The sequence below is a fragment of the Phoxinus phoxinus genome (assembly GCF_949152265.1).
Source record: "Phoxinus phoxinus genome assembly, chromosome: 8".
Classification (NCBI taxonomy): Eukaryota; Metazoa; Chordata; class Actinopteri; order Cypriniformes; family Leuciscidae; genus Phoxinus; species Phoxinus phoxinus.
The window spans coordinates 1595993-1621142 of record NC_136883.1 but is presented as its reverse complement, the minus strand read 5'-3'; the positions used below and the strand labels follow the sequence as shown (position 1 = coordinate 1621142).

The 25150-nt window shown below is 37.5% G+C and overlaps 1 protein-coding gene across 4 annotated transcripts in view; it reads left to right on the top strand.

Annotated features, from left to right (window-relative positions):
- The window catches only part of insyn1 (inhibitory synaptic factor 1), an 82020-nt gene extending 57975 nt beyond the window's left edge, over nucleotides 1-24045 (top strand). For 3 of the 4 annotated variants that reach the window (XM_079621042.1, XM_079621044.1, XM_079621045.1), the window contains exon 3: nucleotides 22651-23579. In XM_079621042.1, coding sequence (XP_079477168.1) covers nucleotides 22651-23415 — 765 coding nt within the window. In that variant the 3' untranslated portion in view covers nucleotides 23416-23579. Of the gene's footprint in view, nucleotides 1-22650 lie in introns of all 4 variants that reach the window. The other variant, XM_079621043.1, reaches the window with a different exon arrangement.
- The last annotated feature ends 1105 nt before the right edge of the window (nucleotides 24046-25150 follow it).

Here is a 25150-nt window from a genome sequence, read left to right as displayed (position 1 = left end):
TCCATCCATCCCTCAGTCCATCCATCCATCCATCCATCCATCCCTCCATCCATCCCTCAGTCCATCCCTCAGTCCATCCATACATCCCTCCATCCATCCATCCATCCATCCATCATGCCATTCCATCACCTGTCAATGATGTCATATCCACCTTACCCTTGATATCTGGTTTTACTAACATAGAGACGATGGAAACATCAAAGAAGTTTTCATATACAGTACTATGTGTCTGATTAGACAGGCGAGCCACTGTTTGGACAGAAAACTAATCAATGTTATGTGGCTCAACATGGTTAGTCTTTAAACTTTTAAAAGAGTTAAACGGTTAAAAGAGGTTAAAAAGGATAAAAGAGGACCTTTTTCTTAATTTATTGCGAGTAACATGTTTTTAAACATAATTAAATCCGACAACATGTTGTCAAGTGGCTAACAGCATAATTAGAAAGAGCTTTATTTGTACAGCATTGTCTCCACCATACAATGTTTTCAAAATAATTGCATGACATTTATGAACACAATTCATCCAGCTTTTCTTTATATTATATTCTAATTTAATTTCAATACTGATTCCAGCCGCCAAGCAAACGCATGAGTATTCATGTCTGCTTAATATCTTGGCAACTATCCTAACCCGAACCCTAACACCTAACCCTAACCTACCAGTCTACTACAGTCTACTAATACTATAACGAGAGTTAGTTGACATGTAGTTACAAAGTTACTTATAGTTAGTAGAATGTGTAAAGTGGAACCGATTAATGTTATAACAACTTTCAGCACTTACGTTAAAGTATATTTTAGTGTGTTTGTTTTGATCAAGTAAAACACTGTTACCCCAATTCTAACTCATCAGATAAAGTGATCTGTAAAGGTTCTTTCATTAAATTAAATAAAATCATGCGAATTGAAGTGATCAAACGTAACTGTAGCAAAGTTCAAGTCAAGTCATCTTCATTTATATAGCGCTTTTAATAATATAGATTGTTTCAATGCAGCTTTACAGAGATAAACGGATCATTTTGTCTTTATAGCGGTTCTTGAATAAAGATATTTTCCAGCTAAAGTTAGTTTTGATTGATTCACTTCCGTCGCATCGATCATTAGTTATTAAATTAGAGACCGCTAAGACGACAGCGTTCTCTCTACACAGACTTTACACTGAACCTGTGAGAAACACTGATGCATGTGCGCATCCATTAATTCTATAGTTATGTGCGTTTAATATATGTGCGCAGGTTTGTAATTCTCTACAACCCAAGCCTTAACAAACTACTTGTCTGGCCTTGTCCGGGGTAGATACGCGAAACCGAAATTATCCCGACAACGCTTTTTAAGAGTGGTAAAGGGATCCTTCACAGGGAAGAGACTAGTTGGCACTTCAGCACTGCGTTGAAGGGAAGAATGAGATTAATGTTAAACATAATCATCATTTTAATTGTAAAATACGTACAGCATAACGTACAGCATAACGCACAAAACATACAACAGTACAACATACAACATGCTTCATACAACAGTAACATTAATAAAACGTGAAAACATTAGCTCATCAATGAACATGATTTCTGCTTGAGTCCCGTCAGATGACAGTAGACGATGATTCCACATTCACTCACAGCGTCATCAAGCTAAGCTACGCTACGCTGTTATTGTTTTGAACAAGTGACCTCTAGTGGCCAAACTTACACACTGTGCCTTTAATGACAAAGCATTACTACCTATCCTCTGAAGTGCTGTTTAAGTTATGTAAATATATATCCAAACATTCATGAGAAGTGCAGAATATACTGTTCGACTGCAATGGTGAAGCGCACACACCATATTTCTGGTTTCATTTAAACATCTCTTTGCAGTTTATTTTTCCTTTTTCTCTGTACCATGATTCAGGGATACAGATAATTATTGCAATTACTCTGAAAATATGACTATTAAATGTACATGAATTTTAAGTTGTCCGTGTTCCAGAGGCATTGTGAGCCGTGAGGTGCAGATCTATCATATAGACGTGTCATATTTCACATCTTTCAGCTCTAATAGTCGGCTCTAAAAGTCACTCTAATAACGGCACTGAAAGCATGTTTGGCAGAATGCCGATGCCATTGAAGATTTTCAGTGGTGATAACTAACTGTGAAAGCGGGGAGCAGATGTTCAGCTTTATAAAACTGATCTTATATTAGTGATCATTTGTTATTTTGGAAGCAAATCTCAACCTTTCCAGAAGGAAAGACGGAAGGAATGAATATCACAAACACACACACACACACACACACACACACACACACACACACACACACACACACACACACACACACTGTATAAAGACATTGTAAACAGACTGTGTTATGAATATTACTGACATAAACGTATTGTATTTTATTTGTACAATAAGCAGAACCCCCCCCCCCCCCCCCCCAAAAAAAAGTGGATGTAAGCATAGAAAGCATGTGTCAGAACGTCATATACAAATAAAAAAGTATATAAATGACTTTCGAGTGATTCGTTACAAAAGTGTGCATTGTAGTTTGTATTGTACACTATTTTGTGAATGCGATCATATAGACATTATAAACAGCTCAGTTTACTTTCAAAAGATGATTTTCTCTGATTTTCAGTTGTCTTGATTCTAATTAGCTGCAGTTTTTAATCATTTTATATATTTTACTGAAAAATGTCAGAGAAAGGTGTATGATTCTCGCTCGGGGTCCCGGACGAGCCCCCGATTCTGTTTCGGCTTCTCCTCAGTTACACTTTATTTTGATAGTCCACTTTAGACTAGTGATGGGTGAACGATTCATGAACGCGTCTGTCACGCGACAAATGAACGAAAGACTCGGATGGTAAAGTAATTATTTATGTTCCCTGTAAATGATTTTTGACTGCATAATAATGATTTCTTAATTCAGAATATGATCAAGATTGTGTTGGTGGATGTGTTCTGGGAATTTGCCTGTTTAAAGACTCAACGAATAAAGAAAACAATTCGCAACGACTCGAAAAAAGATTCGTTCATTTTGACGAACGAGATTGAACAAAAGTCAGTAAAATTATCCGAACTTCCCATCACTACTTTAGACATTCTACTAACTATAAGTAACTTGGCAAGTCAGCTAATTCTACTAACCCTAACATACCAGTCTACTAAAACTCTTAGTTGACATATATAGTTTCAAATTAATGAGAGTTAGTTGAAATGTAGTTGCAAAGTTACTTATAGTTAGTAGAATATCTAAATAAAGTGTAACTGAGAAGACTTCTTTGCAATCCCACAATTAATGTGAGTCCATATATGAATAATAAACATAAAATATGTACTTAGTCCAGCAAGCACATTTTAGCAAAATTAATGTTGTTTATGGTAATAGCTCTATATATGGATCTCTGTAATCAAGAGGAGGCGGAGCTTAGCGAATCATCAAATACTTGCCGGACTGACAGGTGACAGTAAAATTATTGTCAATTAATCTGAATGTTCTTCATAATTCAACACAAATCATTATGAGTTTATCACCATCTGTAACCAGCCCACATCTACACTAATAGCCCACTTATAACCAATGACAAATTAATTTGGACTTCATCTGACATGACATCTCTGTCTGAAAAAAGGTGGACAAGGCTAATAATGAATGCTGTTGATATAATTGCTGCTCTGTTTGTACTGTGACCCTGAGGTCTGCTGGAGTCAGAATGAGTTTCTGTTGTTCTTGTGCTGAGCGAAGCCGCTCTGAATCACTCTCTATCAGCAACATGTACAATAGAAGAAACTGAATCTGGCGTTCGAGTATAGCAGTGCAACCAGACATAATCACACACACATTTCATGCTAGCTGGCTAATGTAACATGAATTAGGCTATTGAATCAGCTAATCTTCTTGCAAAAATATACAAATGCTAAATCAATCAATGAATGATGAATCAATGAATGAATCAATGAATCAATTAATGAATCAACAAATCAATGAAATAAGTCAATGAATGAATCTTTGAATGAATGAATAAATGAATCAATCAACGAATCAATGAAATGAGTCAATGAATTAATTTTTGAATGAATATTTGAATTAATGAATCAATGAATCAATGAATGAATCAACAAGTCAATGAAATGAGTCAATGAATTAATCTTTGAATAAATCTTTGAATGAATGAATCAACGAATGAATCAATTAATCAATCAATTAATCAAATGAATCTATGAATGAATGAGTAGCATATGTACAGCATATATTGTCCCTGTTGGGTTTTAAATTCATTCAGATACCTTATTTGTAACGCTAAAAGTGTAATATTATTGAATATCCCCAGTATTTGACATGGAAGTGTTCCTGGTGACGTTGACCCAAAACTACAAATGCTAAATGAATCAATGAATGATGAATCAATGAATGAATGAACTAATCAATGAATGAATCAACAAATCAATGAAATGAGTCAATGAATGAATCTTTCAAATGAATGAATGAATGAATGAATGAATGAGTGTAATATTAGTGAATATCCCCAGTATTTGACATGGTGTTTGACAAGTGTTCTTGGTGACGTTGACCCAAAACTACAAATGCTAAATGAATCAATGAATGAATGAATTAATCAATGAATGAATCAACAAATCAATGAAATGAGTCAATGAATGAATCTTTGAATGAATGAATGAGTGTAATATTAGTGAATATCCCCAGTTTTTGACATGGAAGTGTTCCTGGTGATGTTGACCCAAAACTAGTCACAGAAGGATAATTAGAAATCACAGATTTACACACACGCCGAGCTACTCCAGTTGCGTTAGTGGATCTGAGCCCAGTTGAACACATGCCAGTGCAATGAGTGATTCTTCCGTTTGAAACCATGACGAAAATGAACCGTTGACTCGGAAACTCGTGACAGTTAATGACTGAATAAATCCCGTGATGCTAATAGCCTGTCAGCGTCTGCCGCGTGTCGCTGCCGAAGAGACGCTCGCTGCAGATGTAGTGTGTGTTTTAGGAGGTTAAGCGGGCAGATGGTTCCTCAGGGGACGGCTGGATATATTGTTGTGATTGTGTTTGCAAATAGACTCACCTTTGCTTCCGCTCCTCCATTCAGATTACACCGCAAGCATTGATTCAGCAAACTAACAAGTCTGATAACGGTGTCACCGCCTCTCGGAGGTCTTGCTAAAGAGGGAAGGAAGGAATGGATTGGAAGGGAGAGGATGATGGAAAGAGTGAGGATATATGTGTGTGTAAGGCTGAGTGTGACGAGTTATGTGGCAACACTGATAAATGGTTGTGATGCGTGACGTATGAGTATTGTCTCGATATTCAACCGCTGTATTATCTGACCTGAGGCTTTTAGATGCTACTCTTGTTGGTTCATTTCTTCTTGAGAGAAATAACTGAGGCTCTGCTAGTCTAAACTGTTCAATCTAAAGCCTCCAGAGACACACTGTAGCAAAATTGCAAGTTATTTAAAGCTATTAAATAATACATACATTTCACTACATATGTGTTGAAACTACACATCACAGCTAGCCTGGGTTTCCCCAGACTGCCTTTGCGCAGCGCGATTTTATTCTCGCTGAAAGGCAGTCTGGAAACCATGGACCTGATTTTCGCCTCGTTTAGGGAACCAATCACAGAACGGGGAGGGAGCAGCAAGACGATGACGACATCTTTGCGACACAACTAAGCAGTTTGTTTATATCTATGGAGTCAACATGGCAGCAGACGCGAAGCTACCTTTTGATGCAGCCTTAGATATTGTTCTAAGTAGTTTAGATCGCAATATTATTTAGAAAAAAGAGCAGCGTTTGGCGTTAAACCATTTCTCTACATACGTCATCTGGTATAATGGAAACGATTGGCTATGCGCATTTGATAGACATTCTTAGCACCCAATAAACGGCGCCGGCGCATTCGTAAACCACGCCTCAAATACGAGAAAATGAACATGTGGTTCCCAGACCCAAGTCTCAACGAGAATTGGGTCTGGCGTTAGCCAGGCTACATCACAGCGGTTCTGGCGGAGAAATGTTTATTGGATCTTTTTTTTTTTTTTATTTGATTATTTACTTTGTCTGGATTATGTAGTTTACTGCCAACTGAAAGTTCGTGTGTGTGTGTGTGTGTGTGTGTGTGTGCGTGCGTGCGTGTGAATTAGTGCTGGGCAATGATTAATCGTGATTAATCGTATCCAAGATAAAAGTTTGTGTTTACATAATATATGTGTGTGTACTGTGTATAATTATTTTGTATATAATTACACATTCATGCATGTATATACTTAAGAAATATTTGCATGTATATATACTGTATATTTATATATAATTTATATTATATATAAATGTAAATATTTTAAATAAATACAAAACATCTTATATATACATGCATGTGTGTATTTATATATACATATATAGTATATATATATATATATATATATATATATATAAATTATATTACATTATTACAAATTATAATAATAATGAATTATAATTCATAACTATAATAATAATTACACACACGCATATATTATGTAAACACACACTTTTATTTTGGATGCGATTAATTGTGATTTATCGTTGCCTTGCACTAGAATTTATATATCTGTATATGAACTTGTATAAACATGTTGAAATTTCAGCGTTCATGTTTCTCATGAAAGTCAAACCCAGAATGTCCAGCATTTCCAGTTCCATCCTTCATTTAGAAATGTTGCAGCCTTGAAACCCCAACATAGCAGTGGTGCAATGTTTTTTTTTTTCATCCCAAAGCAAAATACGCATAAATATGCATATGATTTTAATAACCAATGACTCTAAAAAGAAAATACATCATCAATACCAAGGCTGTGGTTTCTGCGGGTTAAGAATCCTTTAATCTCCCTCTTAAGTCTTTTAACATCCTTTCAAACATGCATACAAATTCATAACATAAACTGTGAATAATGTTCCACAACCCAGCTGATTTTAAATTGCAACACCCCCTGTGATATATCTGAATAATAATACACAAAATCAAAAAGCTTTGTTCTCTTGATTAAGCAAACTGAACAGCGTGACTCGTGTTTCTCATTCAAGCAATCGAGTCGATGTGTTGTCTCATCTGGACGCCCTCCTGGCTCCTGCCACCACACATCACTGATTGTACACCGTTACCTGGCCGTGTCACGGTCATTCTGGCCATCGAGGCCTTGAGGACGTCCAAAACAAAAAGGAGAAATGGAAATAGATTTGCTGCTGCTTTGCCTCATGCCGTATAAAAGCAGCTCTGAGAGAGAATCAAATAAATCACTGGCTTTCTTTTTTCCCTTATTTGTTCAGAATGCTGGAGTTTTCACTTCAGTGTGGTAGAGCAAGTTACATTTGTTGGGTAATGATATATGGGATTTGTGAAATGAGAACGCGGAAGCTTAAACAGATGCAGTGTGGGCCAGAGAAACAAAGCCAAGTGCCAGAGACACATCGATCTGACGGCCGGCGGGATCAGGGAGAGAGAGAGAGTCTGAACGAGAGAGAGAGAGAGAGAGGGGGGGGGGGGGAGAGGGGGGGGGGGGATATAGAGAGGGGGGGGGGGAGAAGAGAGAGAGAGAGAGAGAGAGAGAGAGAGAGAGAGAGAGAGAGAGAGAGAGAGAGAGAGAGAGAGAGAGAGATGAGAGAGAGAGAGAGAGAGAGAGAGAGAGAGAGAGAGATACAAACATTCCCTTTCAAAAATAAAATGACAAGCACTGCACACAAAATGAAGAGACTGATAGTTTCATATTCTATCCAAGACTTTGCATATGATTTCTGGATGACGCTCAGTGTCATGTTTTCCACTTCTGAGATTTCACACCAGTATCTCACATTAGTTATCGTGTGTATTCATGCGTAAAGCACGGTTCTCGCAATCTGCATATGTGTGTGAAGGTGTGAACATTAATTACTTCTCAAGAAGACAACCAATGTATTAATAGCTGGGGGTAAACTTTTAATGAAGACGTAATTATTATTATTTATTTAATTTGATGAAGTACAGAAGCTAAGACACTTACATATTTATCCAAGGACAACATAAGTGTGTTACCTTGATCATCTTGTTCAAATCATTTCCACTCGTGTTGCATCGTTTCCTTCCTGAGCATCAATGAATGTTTTCAGATGTTGTTATCGTTGTCTATGAATCCCTCATACAATTTGCTCTCCATGTCAAAAGATGAATCTTAACATTATATAGTCCCCGTTCTAAGCCTTCAGATATCTATGTAGTCAATATTGAAATAAAATGTAACTATGCAAAAATATAAATACGTTTTTTTTTTTCCAAAAGTCAGAGAACTCCCTGCCGTTATGTATTTTATGGCATTAGGTTGAAGGAATGGTGTATTTCATGACGCAAATCTCTTCGAGCATCTTTAATTCACCTTTGGCTAAGCCCCGCCCCCCTTAGTTACTGTTGCTACGTCCGTCAACTTCATCTGGGCTCTGGTTTGGTATCAACATGGCTTATGCTGTGACGGCTCTTCCTGCTGAACTTTTATCAAACTTTTATAAAGCAGCAAATAAAGTGTCTGATAGAAGTAGGCAGAAGCGGCTCAGTGTGCGTTCGAAGGCTATATTCAAGACATACCGGAGAAACACAAGCAACAACAAGATCCAAATAGAGGCAAAAGCATAACGGTCACAGTCAACACATGACCCACCGCATCATATCCTAATGGAGACGGAGACTGGGACTCACAATATCAGGAGCAACACTGTTCATGCAGAGCTGGTCTCTATTCACTTCTATAATCGTTATTACAAAGCAAACGGACTACGCGAGTATAAAGTTGTATTTATTAGCAGCGTGTGCTAGCGTATCAACAATTAGGGTAGAGAACCGAAATCATGACCTAAACCAGCATAAAACTGTCTAACTAGTGTAACTTCACAGTAAGGTTAAAAGCTAAATGTATCTTAGAGACAAAATGTGTTGTTGATCTCGAGGGGTTTCGCTGACTGAGGACGTCCACACAGTTTAATCCAAAGACGACACTGGTCAGGATTTGACCGGTTTTGGGAAGGGAAAAAACGGACCCCCCCTCCAGCCTCTCTGGGAAACACGTATCACAAAGACAGCTCGATCATGCAGGTTTGCACTGCACAACATCAGGAAGATCAGGCCCTTCCTAACTGAGCATGCAACACAACTTCTCGTCCAGGCCTTGGTTATCTCTAGGCTTGATTACTGCAATGCTCTTCTGGCTGGTCTTCCATCATGTGCAATTAAACCTCTACAAATGATCCAGAATGCTGCAGCCCGTCTTGTCTTCAACGAGCCCAAAAGGGCCCACGTCACTCCTCTGTTCATCTCTCTGCACTGGCTACCACTCGCTGCTCGCATCAAGTTCAAGACATTGACGCTTGCTTACAGATCGACCACAGGCTCAGCTCCCTCCTACTTTCACTCGCTCCTACGAGTCTACATCCCTACCAGAAGCCTGCGGTCGGTCAATGAGCGACGACTCGTGGTAAAAATCACTCTCCAGAACATTCTCATTCACGGTTCCTTGCTGGTGGAATGATCTCCCTACCCTCGTCCGGAATGCAGAATCCCTGACCACATTCAAAAGACAACTGAAAACTCATCTCTTCCGTGAGCACTTGACATAAAAAAAAAAAAAAAAAAAAAAAAAAAAAAACTCTCCTTTACCCTCCCTTGTTTTGGCTTATGCTACTCTGAGCAATTCCAGAACTTTGTATTTTGAGCACTTCTTGCGTTATTTTTGCTTCTTCACGATGACTCGCTTGTTGTAGTCCTCAGTTGTAAGTCGCTTTGGATAAAGGCGTCTGCTAAATGACTAAATGTAAATGTAATGTAATGTATCTGTGTTACAAACGCCACAACGGTTAACCATATTTCTGATAAAACTACAACGGTAATAGCCTGCCGAGACCAAACATACGAGACGCCGGTGTTAAAGTCAATGGAGCGCTGTGAACAAGTGTCGGACCGCTGTGGAGCTCGTTCTCGGCTGCGCTGTGATTGGTCAATCTACATTCTAGGGCGTGGCTTAGCCAAAGGCGAATTGCATTACCTCCAGAAACAGTGTGAAAATCCAACTTTCTAAAGCTCAGTTGGCAAAACACTTTACAATTTGTTGGCCATTTCCAGTACGTCGTCCAGGTTATACATGCAGAGAGATAATCACTACCCATGAGCCCTGTGTGTGTGCGTTTTCTCACATCCATACACATTCACACGTATAAACACAGCTTCACAAGTATTCACAGAGTAACACATGAAGAGATTTAAAGGATGATGAATGTGTCAGGGGAAGAGAGAAATGCATGCGACTTAATTAGTGACTAATATGCTTCTATTATGTCTTTTCAAATGTGCTTCCCTGTCTTACTTCCAATTATACTGTCAGCCACTGAGAGCCGCGGTGGGTTTCATCATTGTAATGCACAAATTACTCTCTTTAAGCCACCATCAGGTAGTCTAAATAAACTCCCGACTGTTTCTTCAAACACATGAAAAAGTCGGTAATGAAAGTGGTAGTTACGGAGGATTTAGTATATTGCAAGCTGTATCATGAAGTCAATGTGAAAAATATTCAAATTTTAAGTATTAGAAAATCCGTTGGAAAATGCAGAGAACATCAGTTATGCGATGCGAGTGAAATTCAGATTACTCTGCTCGTTCTCTAAAGACTGGCATAAGCAAATGCATCAACCAATAGTGTGCATGCTCCAAATCTGTTCAGTGAACACTTCTTTCACCGATGAAATGACTTCATTATATAATCATGAGGTTCAATGCAAGGGGAGAAACCACAGCACATGCTGACAGTATTAAGATGTCTTGAACCTCTGAGATAGGCAATATATATAGGCAAGAAAACCCAATTTTTGAGTAAGGCTGACTTTCGACAATCATGCCATGGATGTGCAGTGACTCTCTTTGCTTAAATCTTTATTTGATGAGCCTTTAGTCGTCATCATTCAAGGCAAATGGGATTATTTTAATGGGCAGAGCTGATTCATTGTATATACTGTACCTTCTGATTCATTTAAGAATAGTGTTGCATACCGTCTCAGACTTTATGGTGAACTGATTTGATAGAGGGCTGCATTTCTCTTTGTGAAAAACAAGGTACTGGGAAGAGGAAACCACACACATATATATGACCCTGGACCACAAAACCAGTCACATGGCTCTATTTCTGGAAATTGAGATCTATACATAATATGAAAGCTGAATACATCATTTTTCCATTGATGTGTGGTTTGTTTGGATAGGACAATATTTGGTCGAGACACAACTATTGAAAATCTGGAATCTGAGGGTGAAAAAAATGTAAACATTGAGAAAATCTCCTTTAAAGTTGTGCATTTATGTTCACGATTGTGCTGCATTCACTCAAAAATACATGTTTTATATATTTACGGTAGGAAATTTACTAAATATCTTCATGGAACATGATCTTTACTTAATATCCTAATGATTTTTGGCATAAAAGAAAAAAAAAAGATAATTGTGTACACCCAATTTTGGGTCAAATATGGACAGACCCAAACGTTGGGTTGAATTTTTAAATTAGATTTTTAACCCAACGTTTGGGTTTGTCCATGTTTTACCCAAAATTGGGTTGAACCCAGCATTTTTTTAGAGTGTATACAATGTACAGGGTCACATATAGTCTAATGCAAAAACACAAATATGCCTCTTGTTTCAGGCCCTCGGTGAGAGTATATCCACATATGCTTCTCAGAGACTTTGCTAGATTACCCACAACACATGAAAATCATCATACGCACCTAAAAACATCATTTATATAGAAAGCAAGAGATCGTTACATAATCTTCACAGTAGATGTTGTATATCTGCATATGCAAATGTATTGCTTATAACTTATTTATAGCACATGTATAACATTAGTATACGGTCAGAAATTCAAAAGTGCATGATTATTTCATTTTAAATTACTGTACACTCTAAAAATGCTGGGTTGTTTTAACCCAATTTTGGGTCAAATATGGCCCAACCCAAATTTTGGGTTAAAAATGTAGTTATAAAATGTAACCCAATGGCTGAGTTTGTCCATATTTGACCCAAAGTTGGGTTGAAACAACCCAGCATTTTTTAGAGTGCGACAGAAATAGCTATGTTACATAATCTTCATAGAAGATGTTTTCTCTCTGCATGAAACATTTTTTTTATTTTTTTTTTGCTTATAACACATTTATAACACCAGTATAACGTTATTATACGGTCAGAAATGCAAATGTGATTATTCATTGCAAATGACTGGCCGCACTCGAGGACAAAACAAGAGTTGTTATAGAAATGCTCTAAAAAATGCTGGGTTGTTTCAACCCAATTTTGGGTCAAATAAGGACAAACCCAAACGTTGGGTTAAAAATGTAATTTAAAAATATAACCCAATGGCTGGGTTTGTTAATATTTGACCCAAAATTGGGTTGAAACAACCCAGCATTTATATATATGTACATAATCTTCACAGATGTTTTATACATAACACACATGCAAAACACATTTATAATACATTTATAACATCATTATAATGTCAAAGATGCAGAAGTGTATGATTATGTCTTGAATAATTGTCAGTAATCATGGGCCAACAGTTATGTTACATCAAGTTATCGCTATATAATCTATTGCATTGCTTACAACACAATTAAAACGCATGTATAACATTATTACACTGTTAAAAGTGAAAAAAATTCATGATTTCTTCCATTGTGAATAACTGGCTGTACTCATGGACAAAAAAATAGCTATGTTACATAATCTTCATAGTGATGTTTTGTCTCTTTTGAAGAAATGCACTGCTGATAACACATTTATAACACATGCATAACACTATATTGTCAGAAATGCAAAAGCACATCTGCTTTGAATATCTGGCAGCACTCAGAGACATTGATGTACTGTAAGTAATTCTTATGTTCAACAATTAACGTGTGACTTGTTTGCAATGAATAATTCATGTATAGCCTAAAGAACCTGTGCAAGCCACCTGGTAATAACACAGAGAAAATGACATCAATTAAACTAAATTAACCCTATTTCAAACAGTGATGAATACGTGCTCACATGTGTATCCGGCCGGCCGTGCGCCTCAGGTAAAGCAGTCAGCGAGTTATGTAAAGGGGATCCGCAGATCACAGAACTGCTCACTGTGCCATTAATAGCCAGCAAACCCACATCCCAAGTTAGCCAAGCCTATATCTAAAGATAGCCGGAGCATATCTATAGCCGTGGCCCACATAATTCTTCAGCTCAGCCGTACTCGGAGAGTTTGAAATGACTACAGCCACGCTTCTGTGAGGCGAGAGGAAAAATAATGACCGCTTTTGATTAGTAGCGGAGGAACGCATCACAGGAGCCGTTGACTGACACCCATTATCCAGCTGTGTTTTTCTGCTTCTGCTTCTCCAGCTGTTGAGAGCCTCGTCGCCCCGCTCGTGGTGTGTGTGTGTGTGTGTGTGTGTGTGAATATGCAGCATGTGCTAAGGTCTGCTTGAAGTGTTATTCCGGAGTCTAGATGAAAAGGAGGGTGTTGTGTGCTTAATGAACGCCGGAGCCCGTGCTCCCATGTATGACGGGATAATTAGCCGCTAACGGTCGGGGGGAGCACTTCAAACACACACTTCACACACTCAGCACGGGATGAGTGACACATCGTACCAATCAGGTCTGCGTGACCCAGATCATCGTTAAAGCTCTCACGCGGATCCCAAAAAAACTTGCTCTCGTTTGAAATCTTCTGCATGACAATGATTCAGTTTTCCTCTCACACGTACAGTATTGAGGATAATTTACTCCTGGCGTCAGACAAGCTCTGAGTGATCATGCTTTATTTCAATAGTAAAGACACACAGAGTTTCATTTGATGTGCTTTTTTAGGAAAACTAAATCTCATCTCAACATTGTATTGATTGGTTATCCTCTTATTAATCTAAACATCAACATTTGTGAACAATTCATCTGTGAAACATTTTAAATGTCAATTATAAAATTAATTGGATTATCAAGGAACAGAAGGGCTATACTCATTTTTATTTATTTGTTTTCTTATTTTTTAATAACCAATTTGTGGTGCGGTGCTTTTGTTGTTATTAATGTTTTGGTTTTTTTTAAAACATCAATATTTGTGAACAAATAATTGTGAAGAATTTTTGAAAAACACTGAGACGTGTCTGATTGGCAACATATTGGCATATAAACAATCAAATAATGGCACTATATATATATATATATATATACATCATATACAATCATAGCTGGGTTGATATACAGTACAAGTAAATCACCCAAATCCCATCTCAACAATGTATTAGACAGTTATGATTTATCAATACCTATACTGTGTTTATCTATACACATCAACATTTGCTGAAACTCACCGGCTAATTTGTGAATCCTTTAAAATATAGAACTTATAGAATAGAGTTTATAGAATTCTAGAATCTATATATGTTGCAATTTAGCAGTGAACACACACTGTTTATAAGAAACACAACGCAAACCATTTTTTTGTGTGATTTGTTTGTGACAAACCATTCGTGATTGTGACATTATTTGATTGTTTATATGCCAATATATTGCCAATCAGACACACGTCTCAGTGTTTCACTCTAGAAGGAATCCATTTTTTTTTATTACAGATGCCTGAATAAATGATTCAATGACTCACTAAATCATGAAATCATAAATAATAAATATATAAATGTAACAAACAGTTTAGCATATAAAAATCATCATTAACTTATCCCCCGGTTTCACAGACAAGGCTCAAGCTTGTCCCAGACTAAAATGCATATCTTAAAATATGTCACGATCATTGTTTTGTCTCAAGATTCACACCAGTAATGTTTATTATTTCTAAGGCATGTTTATAAAAGCCACTTAAATGCTCTAATTGAACTATAAGGCATAATCCTGTCTTAATCTAAACCCTGTCTGTGAAACCAGGCCATAGTGATAGTTCGTCCCTCATAATTAAATATTAGCCTCATATTTGTTTGTTTTATTGAACTTGTAGGGTCATTAAAACAAATATCCCCTCTGGACACAATTTTGGCCACTGTATATCAAATATACAAATTTTAAATGTATATGATTTTGATTGACTATCTCAAAACTCTTCACAGATTAATTTTTCACAATTGATGTTTGTGCTTCTCATTTCATCTGAAAAGCTTCTGAAATAAAGTAGGTTGTGATTGGTTTCACTGCATGTGTTTCTCCAATGAAGCCCTGCTGAGAGATATTACAGTAACACTGCTGTCCTACTTACACTTCTGCTGAATCCTGAAACCCTGCGCATTGATAATTGTGGGCATTTATAGAGTTCTTCAGTACAAAGTGTTGTTTTCATGCTGTCTATGTCTCAGACAACCAGCACAATCCGTCTACTTTACGTAACAGTATACACACACCAAAAATAAAAAAGAAAAAAATAATAATTTCCATCAACTCTAAATAGATATTGAAAAAAAAGTTTGTCAGGCAAAACTTTTCAGGCCCTGAATGATCCATTATGTAATATTCAGCCTCTAGCGTGAGTTTCTCCAGAATCTGATTGAAATGTGAGCACGATGGTAACAGAGAGCTATTAAAACCGCCTCTCCATAGTTAGAGGCCGAATGTGATGATTAGGAACTGCAAACAATTACTGCAACCGCGTCACATGCTGCTTTCAAAGTGAACCGTTGGTAAATATTTCCTTAATGTATTTCGCTCATGCAGCGATTCAGACTTTCAAGCTCAGAGAAATCAATTCATCGTCCTCTTCGTTTAGTTCACTTCGAGATGCACGCGGGATGTTCTGCTGGCGGATTCATCATCATCCTTGTCGTTATGAAATTTGCTTAGGAAAAAAATTAAAATAATTCAGATACTCAGTTCAGCTGATACTGTAAATGAATATTACAGGTGATGTCCTAGAGCAAGAAAAGGTAGAGTCAACGAGGAAATAATCACAGCTGTCTCACGGTTCACGGGTTATCGGGATATAATATACAAATAGATAACACAATATTTTGGCGTGTAAAAATAAAATTAAAAACCAAATAATGCTAGTCATGAATGGTTCGTCACATATAAATGTATATATGTACAAAATAAATTATACATATATTTTTATACAGTTGCATCATTATATTTATTATTTACAATTAAACTGATTGTAAACCCAAATAAGTTGGCAAAACTCAAAATATTCGATTCTAAATAATCGATTGGCTCAATTTTTTTAACTTATGAAATTCAAAGTTTAAGCAGAACTAGCAGATGTTTATTTTGTACTTAGACATTTTAATTGTTCTTAACTTAAAATGTTTGAGTACACTAATTCATACAATTAACTTCCATGTAATCTCAATGTGAACACTTTTATTAGTATAAACTTTAATAAGCTAATCTGCTATGCTAATTTGAAATCATATTAGCAATAATATGTTATACAGAAGCACTTGCTGTATGAGTGCAACAATACAAAGGTTTTATTCACTCTCAAATCAAGCTCATGCTCCACTCGTCACCATGAGGGTAATATCCCAAAACCAACATTAAAATACATTCTTCTAAATTAGCATAACACAACATTAATCTACTAAATCTCCCACTTAACATTAATCTTGCAAAAATAAACCATTATATTACACTTAATTTTAGCATTTACTCTCCCTTTCGAGTGCCATCGGCAAAGCATGCTGGGAAATAGACATCCCAGCCGTTCCAGTGAAACTTAAGTTCGTCTAAATTAAAATAAATGATTTCATGAAACTCAAAACAATGAAGCAGTTCAGCTTACTTAAAATATATCAGTTCTGTGAACTAGAAAGAAAAATAAAGTTCTAAATACTCATAAAAGTTAATTTGACTGAACTAATTAGTTTATTTTAAGTTTGTCCCACTCAAACCAATTAATTAATTGTCTGGCAGTAAACATATTCAATACAAATGAAAGTGACCCTAAATCAGGACAGAGTTCATCTCACACACAGAACAACAGCAGCACGTGTTTTTCTGCCTTCGCATCGCCTCTCCAGTGTGTGTTATTCACGGACCAGCGCAGACGACATTTAGCTGAGGCTCTGGCAGGGAGTCAGCTGTCACTCGTAGGAATGCTAACCTCTATATGCTAGCTCGCGCTATACCTGCAGTTCCTCACAGGCGGGAGAGAAGGGAGCATATCAATATTATTGAGGAGTACACCTCGCGTAAACCTCGCAGCTCGCAGGAGGAACCACAGCAGATCTCTCGAACTTATAAAGAAATAACGTTCCATTCATTGATCTACACTCCATATACACGTTTACATTGAGATATTTATCAGAGGTCACTAAATCCCATCTCAGCAATTTATTAAACAGTTATGCTTTTATTAATGCCTTTACTGTTTTTACATCAACATTTCCCAACAGTTAATCTGTGAATGATTTAAAAATGCAGAATTTACAGAATAGCATTTCAATCATTTATATAAGTTGCAATTTATCAGTAAACACACACACACACTGTTAAAGAACGTGAGACATTCTGTGATTCGGTTGTGACAAACCATTCGTGATTGTGCCATTATTATAATGTATAATCTATTAGAAACACTTTACAATAGACTATTGAGTAACACTTTACTTGAAGGGGTGTGCATAAGACTGACATGCAGCTTCATAATCATGACATAACACATGAATATGAAGGAGGTTTTATGTATGTTTATGAGAACTGTCATTAAGTGTCATTCACTCAATTATGACATTTTTAATGCAAATATGACATAGTTTGAGATGTCTTTGTCATGGCAACTTGACATTACCAAGACAACATAAATTGTCATTAATATGTTATAAACATGACAAAGCAGATTCATTATCAAACTTAAGAAACCACTTAGCTTTATGGGTTAACATTACAATATTTTTTATTTTAATGACAAATTCAATGTGCACCACTGTAGTCGAGGTCATGAAAAACATTCCTGACACAGTTATAATGTCCTCATGACAGCCAATGTCTAAACCAATCACATCACAGTTTAATGTAATGTTAACCCATAAAGCTCAGTGGGTTTTTAAGTTTGATCATTAATCATGTTCAGACATATTTATGACAGCTTATGTTGTCTTGGTAATGTCAAGTTGTCATGACAAAGACACTGACAGGTTATGATGTATTGGTTTATGTCAAGTTGTCATAACAAATACATCTCAAACAATGTCATATTTGAATTATAAATGTCATAATTGAGCAAATGACACTTAATGACAGTTGTCATAAACATGCATAAAACCTCCTTCATATTCATGACATGTGTTATGTCATGTCAGTCTTATGCACACCCCTTCAAGTAAAGTGTTACCGGCTATTGAGTGAATGATTCAATGACTCTCTCATAAGGAATATCTCATCTGTGTAATTGAATCAATTGCTGAGTAATCCGATTAATGAATGATTCCGTGATTCACTTGCAATGTAACTGCAGACAGAGCCTATTTTGCTGCAAAGTAACTTGCCATATTGTATCTAAAATGTAAGTCAATATTAACTTGCTAATTATAAACGTACAGTTTTCAGAAATGCAGAAAGGCCAGTTTGGTGTCATTGGCAACACCAGATATAATCGTTCCACACTGCAGCGCTCCTGGATCTGGAGCTGGTGTGTAATTTAGCGTCAGTGAGACGAGCGTCCGCTGAACACGGAAGAGGAATATTTCCTGAGTTGAATAATCCAGCTGCAATCTCGTCCATTATGAGGGCCGCGGCCGACAAAGGGATGTGATTTTTACCCTATAGACTGTAATTACTATTGCAGGTTCTCATTGTGCTCCTTCCAGTTAAAACGCAATGTGTCCCAACGCTAATGACTTCTTCCTGATGTGTTCATTCATCCTTTACACTTAGGCAATCTGTTTACCCAATAATTTACTCCACAGCCCACTCGCTCTCTCTGCGTCCCGGAGAACGGCGCGGGGATTACTGCTCATTGTAGCTGCGTCGAGCCCATCTGTGACCTAGAAAGCTTCTGCAGACCCTGTGTGCTTGCGCTGCTATCGAGTTAAATTGCTCCGGGAGCTGTTGTGGGGTGAGGGCGATGTAGGCAGGCTCATTTGAATGATTTTGTTTACCCCGAGGAATGCCTGCTCCGTTCTTCCAGCGAGCCGCGGGAACCGCTTCCATGATTACGCCGCACAACGGACATTATCAGCCAAATTATCCGTTTTCTGTTTCTGTTAGCAGTTTGTGTTGTACCTGGAGGGGGGAGGTGGAAAGGTGTAATTTGTGCAGTGTTAACATACTTGCTTCTGCCTGTGTTAAATGCAGATAGAGATCCGGCCCGACACAGCAGGTCGGCTCAAACAATGCATTTAGATGGCTTAAAACGGGACTATGATGTAAAAAAAATATGTGAAATAAGCATGCATAAAATTATGCGTACATATAAATCAAATATGAGCCAAAAAATGTAAAAGTAGTATCAGTCAATAGCTAATATTAAGCAATACAAAAAGTAAAGTTCCAACGACCAAAATAAACTGTACATTTCCCAGCATGGGAGCAATACATCAAGATTATTTTTTTACCAGATCTGACCTATAAAATGACTTGTGCTCGATTGCATGCCATTTTTAAACCTGTTAATTTAGAAGTTATCAGAAGAAGCACCGATTGATGACCAATAGCAGATGAAGGATCTTTGACATCTATGGAACCTTTCTAATGCACAGAAGGTTCTTTATAGTGAATAAAGGTCCTTCAGATCATAAAACATCTTGGTTTTGTTTTTGGGCTCGACTAGAACAGGTTCTCCTGCTTGAATGTTGTCTATTTTCCTCATATTCTCCATTGTTGCGGCTCCTCTCTTCCCAGTCTGTCAGTAACGCTCTGTTCACTTCCTGTCTCTATGACGCCCCTCCTTCTGAAAAGCACACTGTGCTCTGATTGGTCCGCTGGAGCAGTGTGTTGTGATTGGTCGAGCGCTTCGAGTGTGTTTGGGAAATGTCCCGCCCCTTCCCATAACCGCCAGTTTAACACACTACTAACTAACTCAACCAGGCCCGCCCCTTTATTCTGCGTATGAATTATTATAATGAGGAATATTGTGACGTGTTCGTTCCCGGAAGAAACTCAAGACTACAGTGGAGGCGTTTCAGGAGTTCAGAAACACTGACACTGATATAGAGGAGAACTGGAGCTCTACATGATCACACTAAAGAAAGATGAATATGGAATAAAGCACAATAGGTCATCTTTAACAACTGTTCACTAAAGGATTCTTTCCGGAACCAAAAATGTTCTTCTATGGCATCATTGCGGCAAAAAAAACTCTTTTGGAAACTTTATATTTTATGAGTGTACGTCTGGTGCCTCTAGAGGCTCAGAAATTACACACTTCACCTTTCAATTGGAATTGGAAATAACTTTTACTGACAGTGCACTTGTTCCTGTGAGGATGTGCTGCAGTTCCAATTAATATTAAAAATGGCATGAGTCATAACGGACCTAATATTGATAAAATTATTCTCCTCTCTTGGATGACAGGGGTTTGTGAAATGTGTCTAACTGTGCCAGACTATCCGGAAAACATTGATTGAATTAAATCCTGCTTTTGCGGGACGAGTAATCTAGTAAACAAAGCTATCTCATCCGCCCTTGGGCCAGCAATTCATCTCACATCCGCAACACCTCAGTGTGTGTTTTTGAGCTTCCCACCCGTCATCCGAGACGCCATAGCATAAGTTACACTGCTCAGGCAATGACATGATTATTATGAACCAGAAATAAGGTGCAAAGACTGAAATATAAGAGGGAGAAAGCAGAGCAGTCTTTAATGATGCTTCAGAAATCATTCTGAGATGATGGTTTGATGGTCAAGAAACATTTCTGATTGATATCAATGTTAAAAAGAGAAAAGTTATCATAAGTAGTTATATGATATAATTGGACAATGACAGACAGGGTCGGACAACTATCGGGTGGCAGTGATGATGAGAAACTTATTAAAAATCTGTCACTCAATCCATTGCCATTTACCTAAAAGTTGTTTCTGAGCCAATTTATCATTTGATTGGCATAATAAATGTGACATCTCTCACTAAAGAGGTTTTGTGAGGGGCTTCACTCATGTTTCTCCTGCTATTAGTGCCGTTCATTGCACAATATTGCTGGGAAAACATCTTAAAACAATGGGGGGTCCAGTCATAAATGAACTCTACAATACAAATAACATACAGTAAACGAAGCAATTACATGAAGTCAAGCTGTCATAGTCCATAAGCGTCTGAGCAAACTCAATAACCGGCTTTTGCAGCACATGCTTAAACATAGTATCCGCCGTTCAGTCAGTGATTACAGAGAGAGATGAGGAAAAGTGTCTCGGGCAACTCATCTGGTAAATCAGTGAGCGGATCACGAAAACACAGGCCCTCCTCTGGCTTTCACCGCGGTGTAATCAGGGATTTAGAGCTCCTAATTGCTCCTTTGGAGTCATTGTGCCGGATAAATGAATTAGATTTTTAATCCCTCATGCCAGCAGGGCATTTTCATCTGATCCTTCTGTGTTTATGCCACAAAGTGACAGGGAAAAAACACACCTAAACCGAGAAGCCATGTTACACAGCTCTGAAGAACATTTTAGATGCAATTCTCCTCAGTTTTAAGGCCACAGAAGTAGCCGGTATTCAGATCTTAACTGGACTAACGACTGAGAAGACCAGCATTGGGATATAATGTTGGGAAATTAATGTAAAGGTCATTGGAAGGTTTTTTTTTCTCTCTCATTAAATCAACAGCATGATTTTAGCATTCAAATCAGAACCATTTGGACCGATATTACAGATAGTTTCCAATTTGTCAGCCAATATTTGATTGGATATGCATTGTGCATGGTTATCTAAAGTTAATAATTACATAATATTGTAATCTTTTGCATATCTATCTATCTATCTATCTATCTATCTATCTATCTATCTATCTATCTATCTATCTATCTATCTATCTATGTAATTGTGATCTATTCAAATTTTGCTAAAAACAAAAAAAATTGCATTGGTAATCTGCCATGCCATACAAATAATAATTGCTTTGTCAGTATGTGCAATAATTTAATCTTAGGTTCTGAAACTGATCACAATTTAAACACCATTTTATATATATATTAGTTCAGCTGTGTGGTAAAAATATTCAGTAAAGAAAAGATCATATATGTGCATTATGTCAGACAGACAGACGATAGATAGATAGATAGATAGATAGATAGATAGATAGATAGATAGATAGATAGATAGATAGATAGATAGATAGATAGATAGATAGATAGATAGATAGATAGATAGTGCAGTTGAGATCCAACTTGTAATATATCGCTGGGCGAATCATAAAATCCCACGCTGGGAATCACAAAATAATTGTGCAAATGAATTTCATATACTGACACTTCCATCGAATATTGTGTTGGACAACGAGGGCCCTGCAAGTCAACTCAATTCCAGTTTTGTTCAAACAGTTTAATAAAATGAATCATGATCCTCGGATCACTTCAGCGCTTTCCAAGAGGAGCTGAAGTTGACCAAAGTTAAATGAGACTGACCTTCAGGGTGATGCTAATGCATCTCTGATGATCCAGCAGCGAAAGCCATTATTTCATCATTCTCTCTCTCTCTCTCTCTCACGCAGGTGGTGGGTCAGATCGACAAGCTCACATCTGACTTTGACTTGGACCTGGAGCCGGACGACTGGACGGTGGCGACGGCGAGCAGCACTTCGAGTAGCGAGCGGGGTTTGGGTGAGGCCTTCCGGTTGGACTTCCTCGGCCAGGACATGCTCTCGGACAGCTGGGACTTCTGCAACTTCTTGGAGTCGGCGAACCGGAAAGCACACAGGGATGAGCCGGACGAGGCCCAGACGAGGCCCGCGACCGCCAGCGTGTACTCGCAGATGAACGGGGGTCTCCCCGTCCCAAACGGACCTTTAATCATCACGCCGGACTCCTCCAGCGAAGAGGCGTCCAGCTCAACGCACAGCCAGAAAACCTCCCGGACCTCGGGCACTCGAGAACGGGTCCGCTTCAGCGATAAGATCCTCTACCACGCCTTGTGCTGCGACGACGATGAAGACGAGGAGGAGGACGGCGGCGAGGAGGACGAGAAAGGCGAGTGCGGGACCCCGGATACGGATAGCGAGCCGAGTCCGCTGGCTAGTTCTCCGATCCCGCCGCTATCCTCCTCCGATCTCTACAATTGCCGGGAAACGGCGTCCGCGGGCCCGTCGCCAGTGAAGCTGTCACTGATTGGCTCTTACACGCTACCGAGGAAAGGTCTTCTAAACCCGGGCTGCCGGAAAAAACTGTTACGCAACAGCAGCACACAAACGGTCTCGGATAAGAGCACTCAGACTGTACTGCCATACGTCCCCGCCAAACAGAAGAGCAAGGACCTCTGAGAGAACAGACAACTTTGCATATACGAAACACGAAGGAACTGAGACAGGATTACAAAGAACTATATACTATTTAATATTAAATACATAGATAATAGATTAAAAAAAAACACTAATGAATTACTAAATAAATTATATATGGGAAAATTTCAAGACTTTTGTCCTGCATGAAACGCTCTCGTCTCTTTCTTCACATTATCAGAGCTTTGATTCCTGTGAGCATTATTACGCTTACGGTTTATTAATATCCACATCTTAAAGTGTTCATACGGCAAGTTCAGAAGTTCAAAACTACATTACTGATTTTTTTGAACGTTTTTGAAAGTCTCTTCTGCTCACCTGGGCTGCATTTATTTGATCAAAAATACAGCAAAAACTGTAATATTGTGAAATAATATTACAATTTCAAAGGAAGTTAAACTATTCTTAACTTTATTCGGTAACACTTTACAATAAGGTTTCATTAGCATTAGTTTATGTATTAACTAACAGGAGCAAACAATGAGCAATACATTTGTTACTGTATTTGTTAATCTTTGTTAATGTTAGTTAATAAATTAAAAAAACAAGAAGGAACTGAGACAGGATTACAAAGAACTATATACTGTTTAATATTAAATACATAGATGATAGATAAAAAAATAAAATAAAAAAAATAAATTATATATGGGAAAATTTCAAGACTTGCTAAAATCATTTTCAAAACTACACTATTTATTTTTTTTACATTTTTGAAATCTCTCTTTTGGTTTAAAGTCTTTATTGCTTATCAAGGGCTGCATTTATTTGATAAAAAATACAGCAAAAACAGTAATATTGTGAAATAATATTACACATTCGATGGAAGTTAAAATGGGAATTTTTAGGAATACAAAATATTCTTAACTTTATTCGGTATCACTTTACAATAGGGTTTCATTAGCCAGCATTAGTTCACTACATTAGTTAACATGAACTATGAACTGCACTTCTACAGAATGTATTAATCTTTGTTAATGTTAATCTCAACATTTACTAATACACTAACAAAATCAAGAGTTGTATTTGTTAAAATAATGTATGCACTGTGAACTAACATGAACAAACAATAACAGCTGGATTATTTAACTAACATTAACAAATACAGTAACACATGTATTGCTCATAGTTAGTTCATGTTAGTTAATACATGAACTAATGTTAACAAATGAGACCTTATTGTAAATAGCAATAAAGAATCATTTTAGTCTTGTAAAATTGTATTCAGCAAGCTGCATTAAATTGAACCAAAAGTGACAGTGTAGAGACGTTTAAAATGTTACAATGTAAAGATTTATATTTCAAATAAATTATGTTCTTTTGATTCATCAGAGAATCCTGAAAACATTGTATCATGGTTTCACAAAAACAGTTTTTAATGTGTTTTTGATCAAACAAATGTAGCTAGACGTCTTACAATAAAAACAATCTTAATTATTCCAAACATTTGAATGTAAGTGTAAATCTGCACAGAGTGTAGTCAGTAAATCTGGTGTGTTTGAGGACCGTTCTCACAGTTCAGAGCCTTTGGTTTGTACGGATGAGGGAAGAGATAAAAACTGGCGTATGTTGAAGAGCTGCTTTCCTCTCTGACATTTACTCGCTTCTCGTGCCTCTCTCCTCTCGGCGGGGAGGTCGGGGTCGTCTGGGGGGACGCCGTGAGTCTCGGCGCACAAAGCCCAGATGCGAAAGGTCATGTCTCCCCATTCTTGTGCCCAGT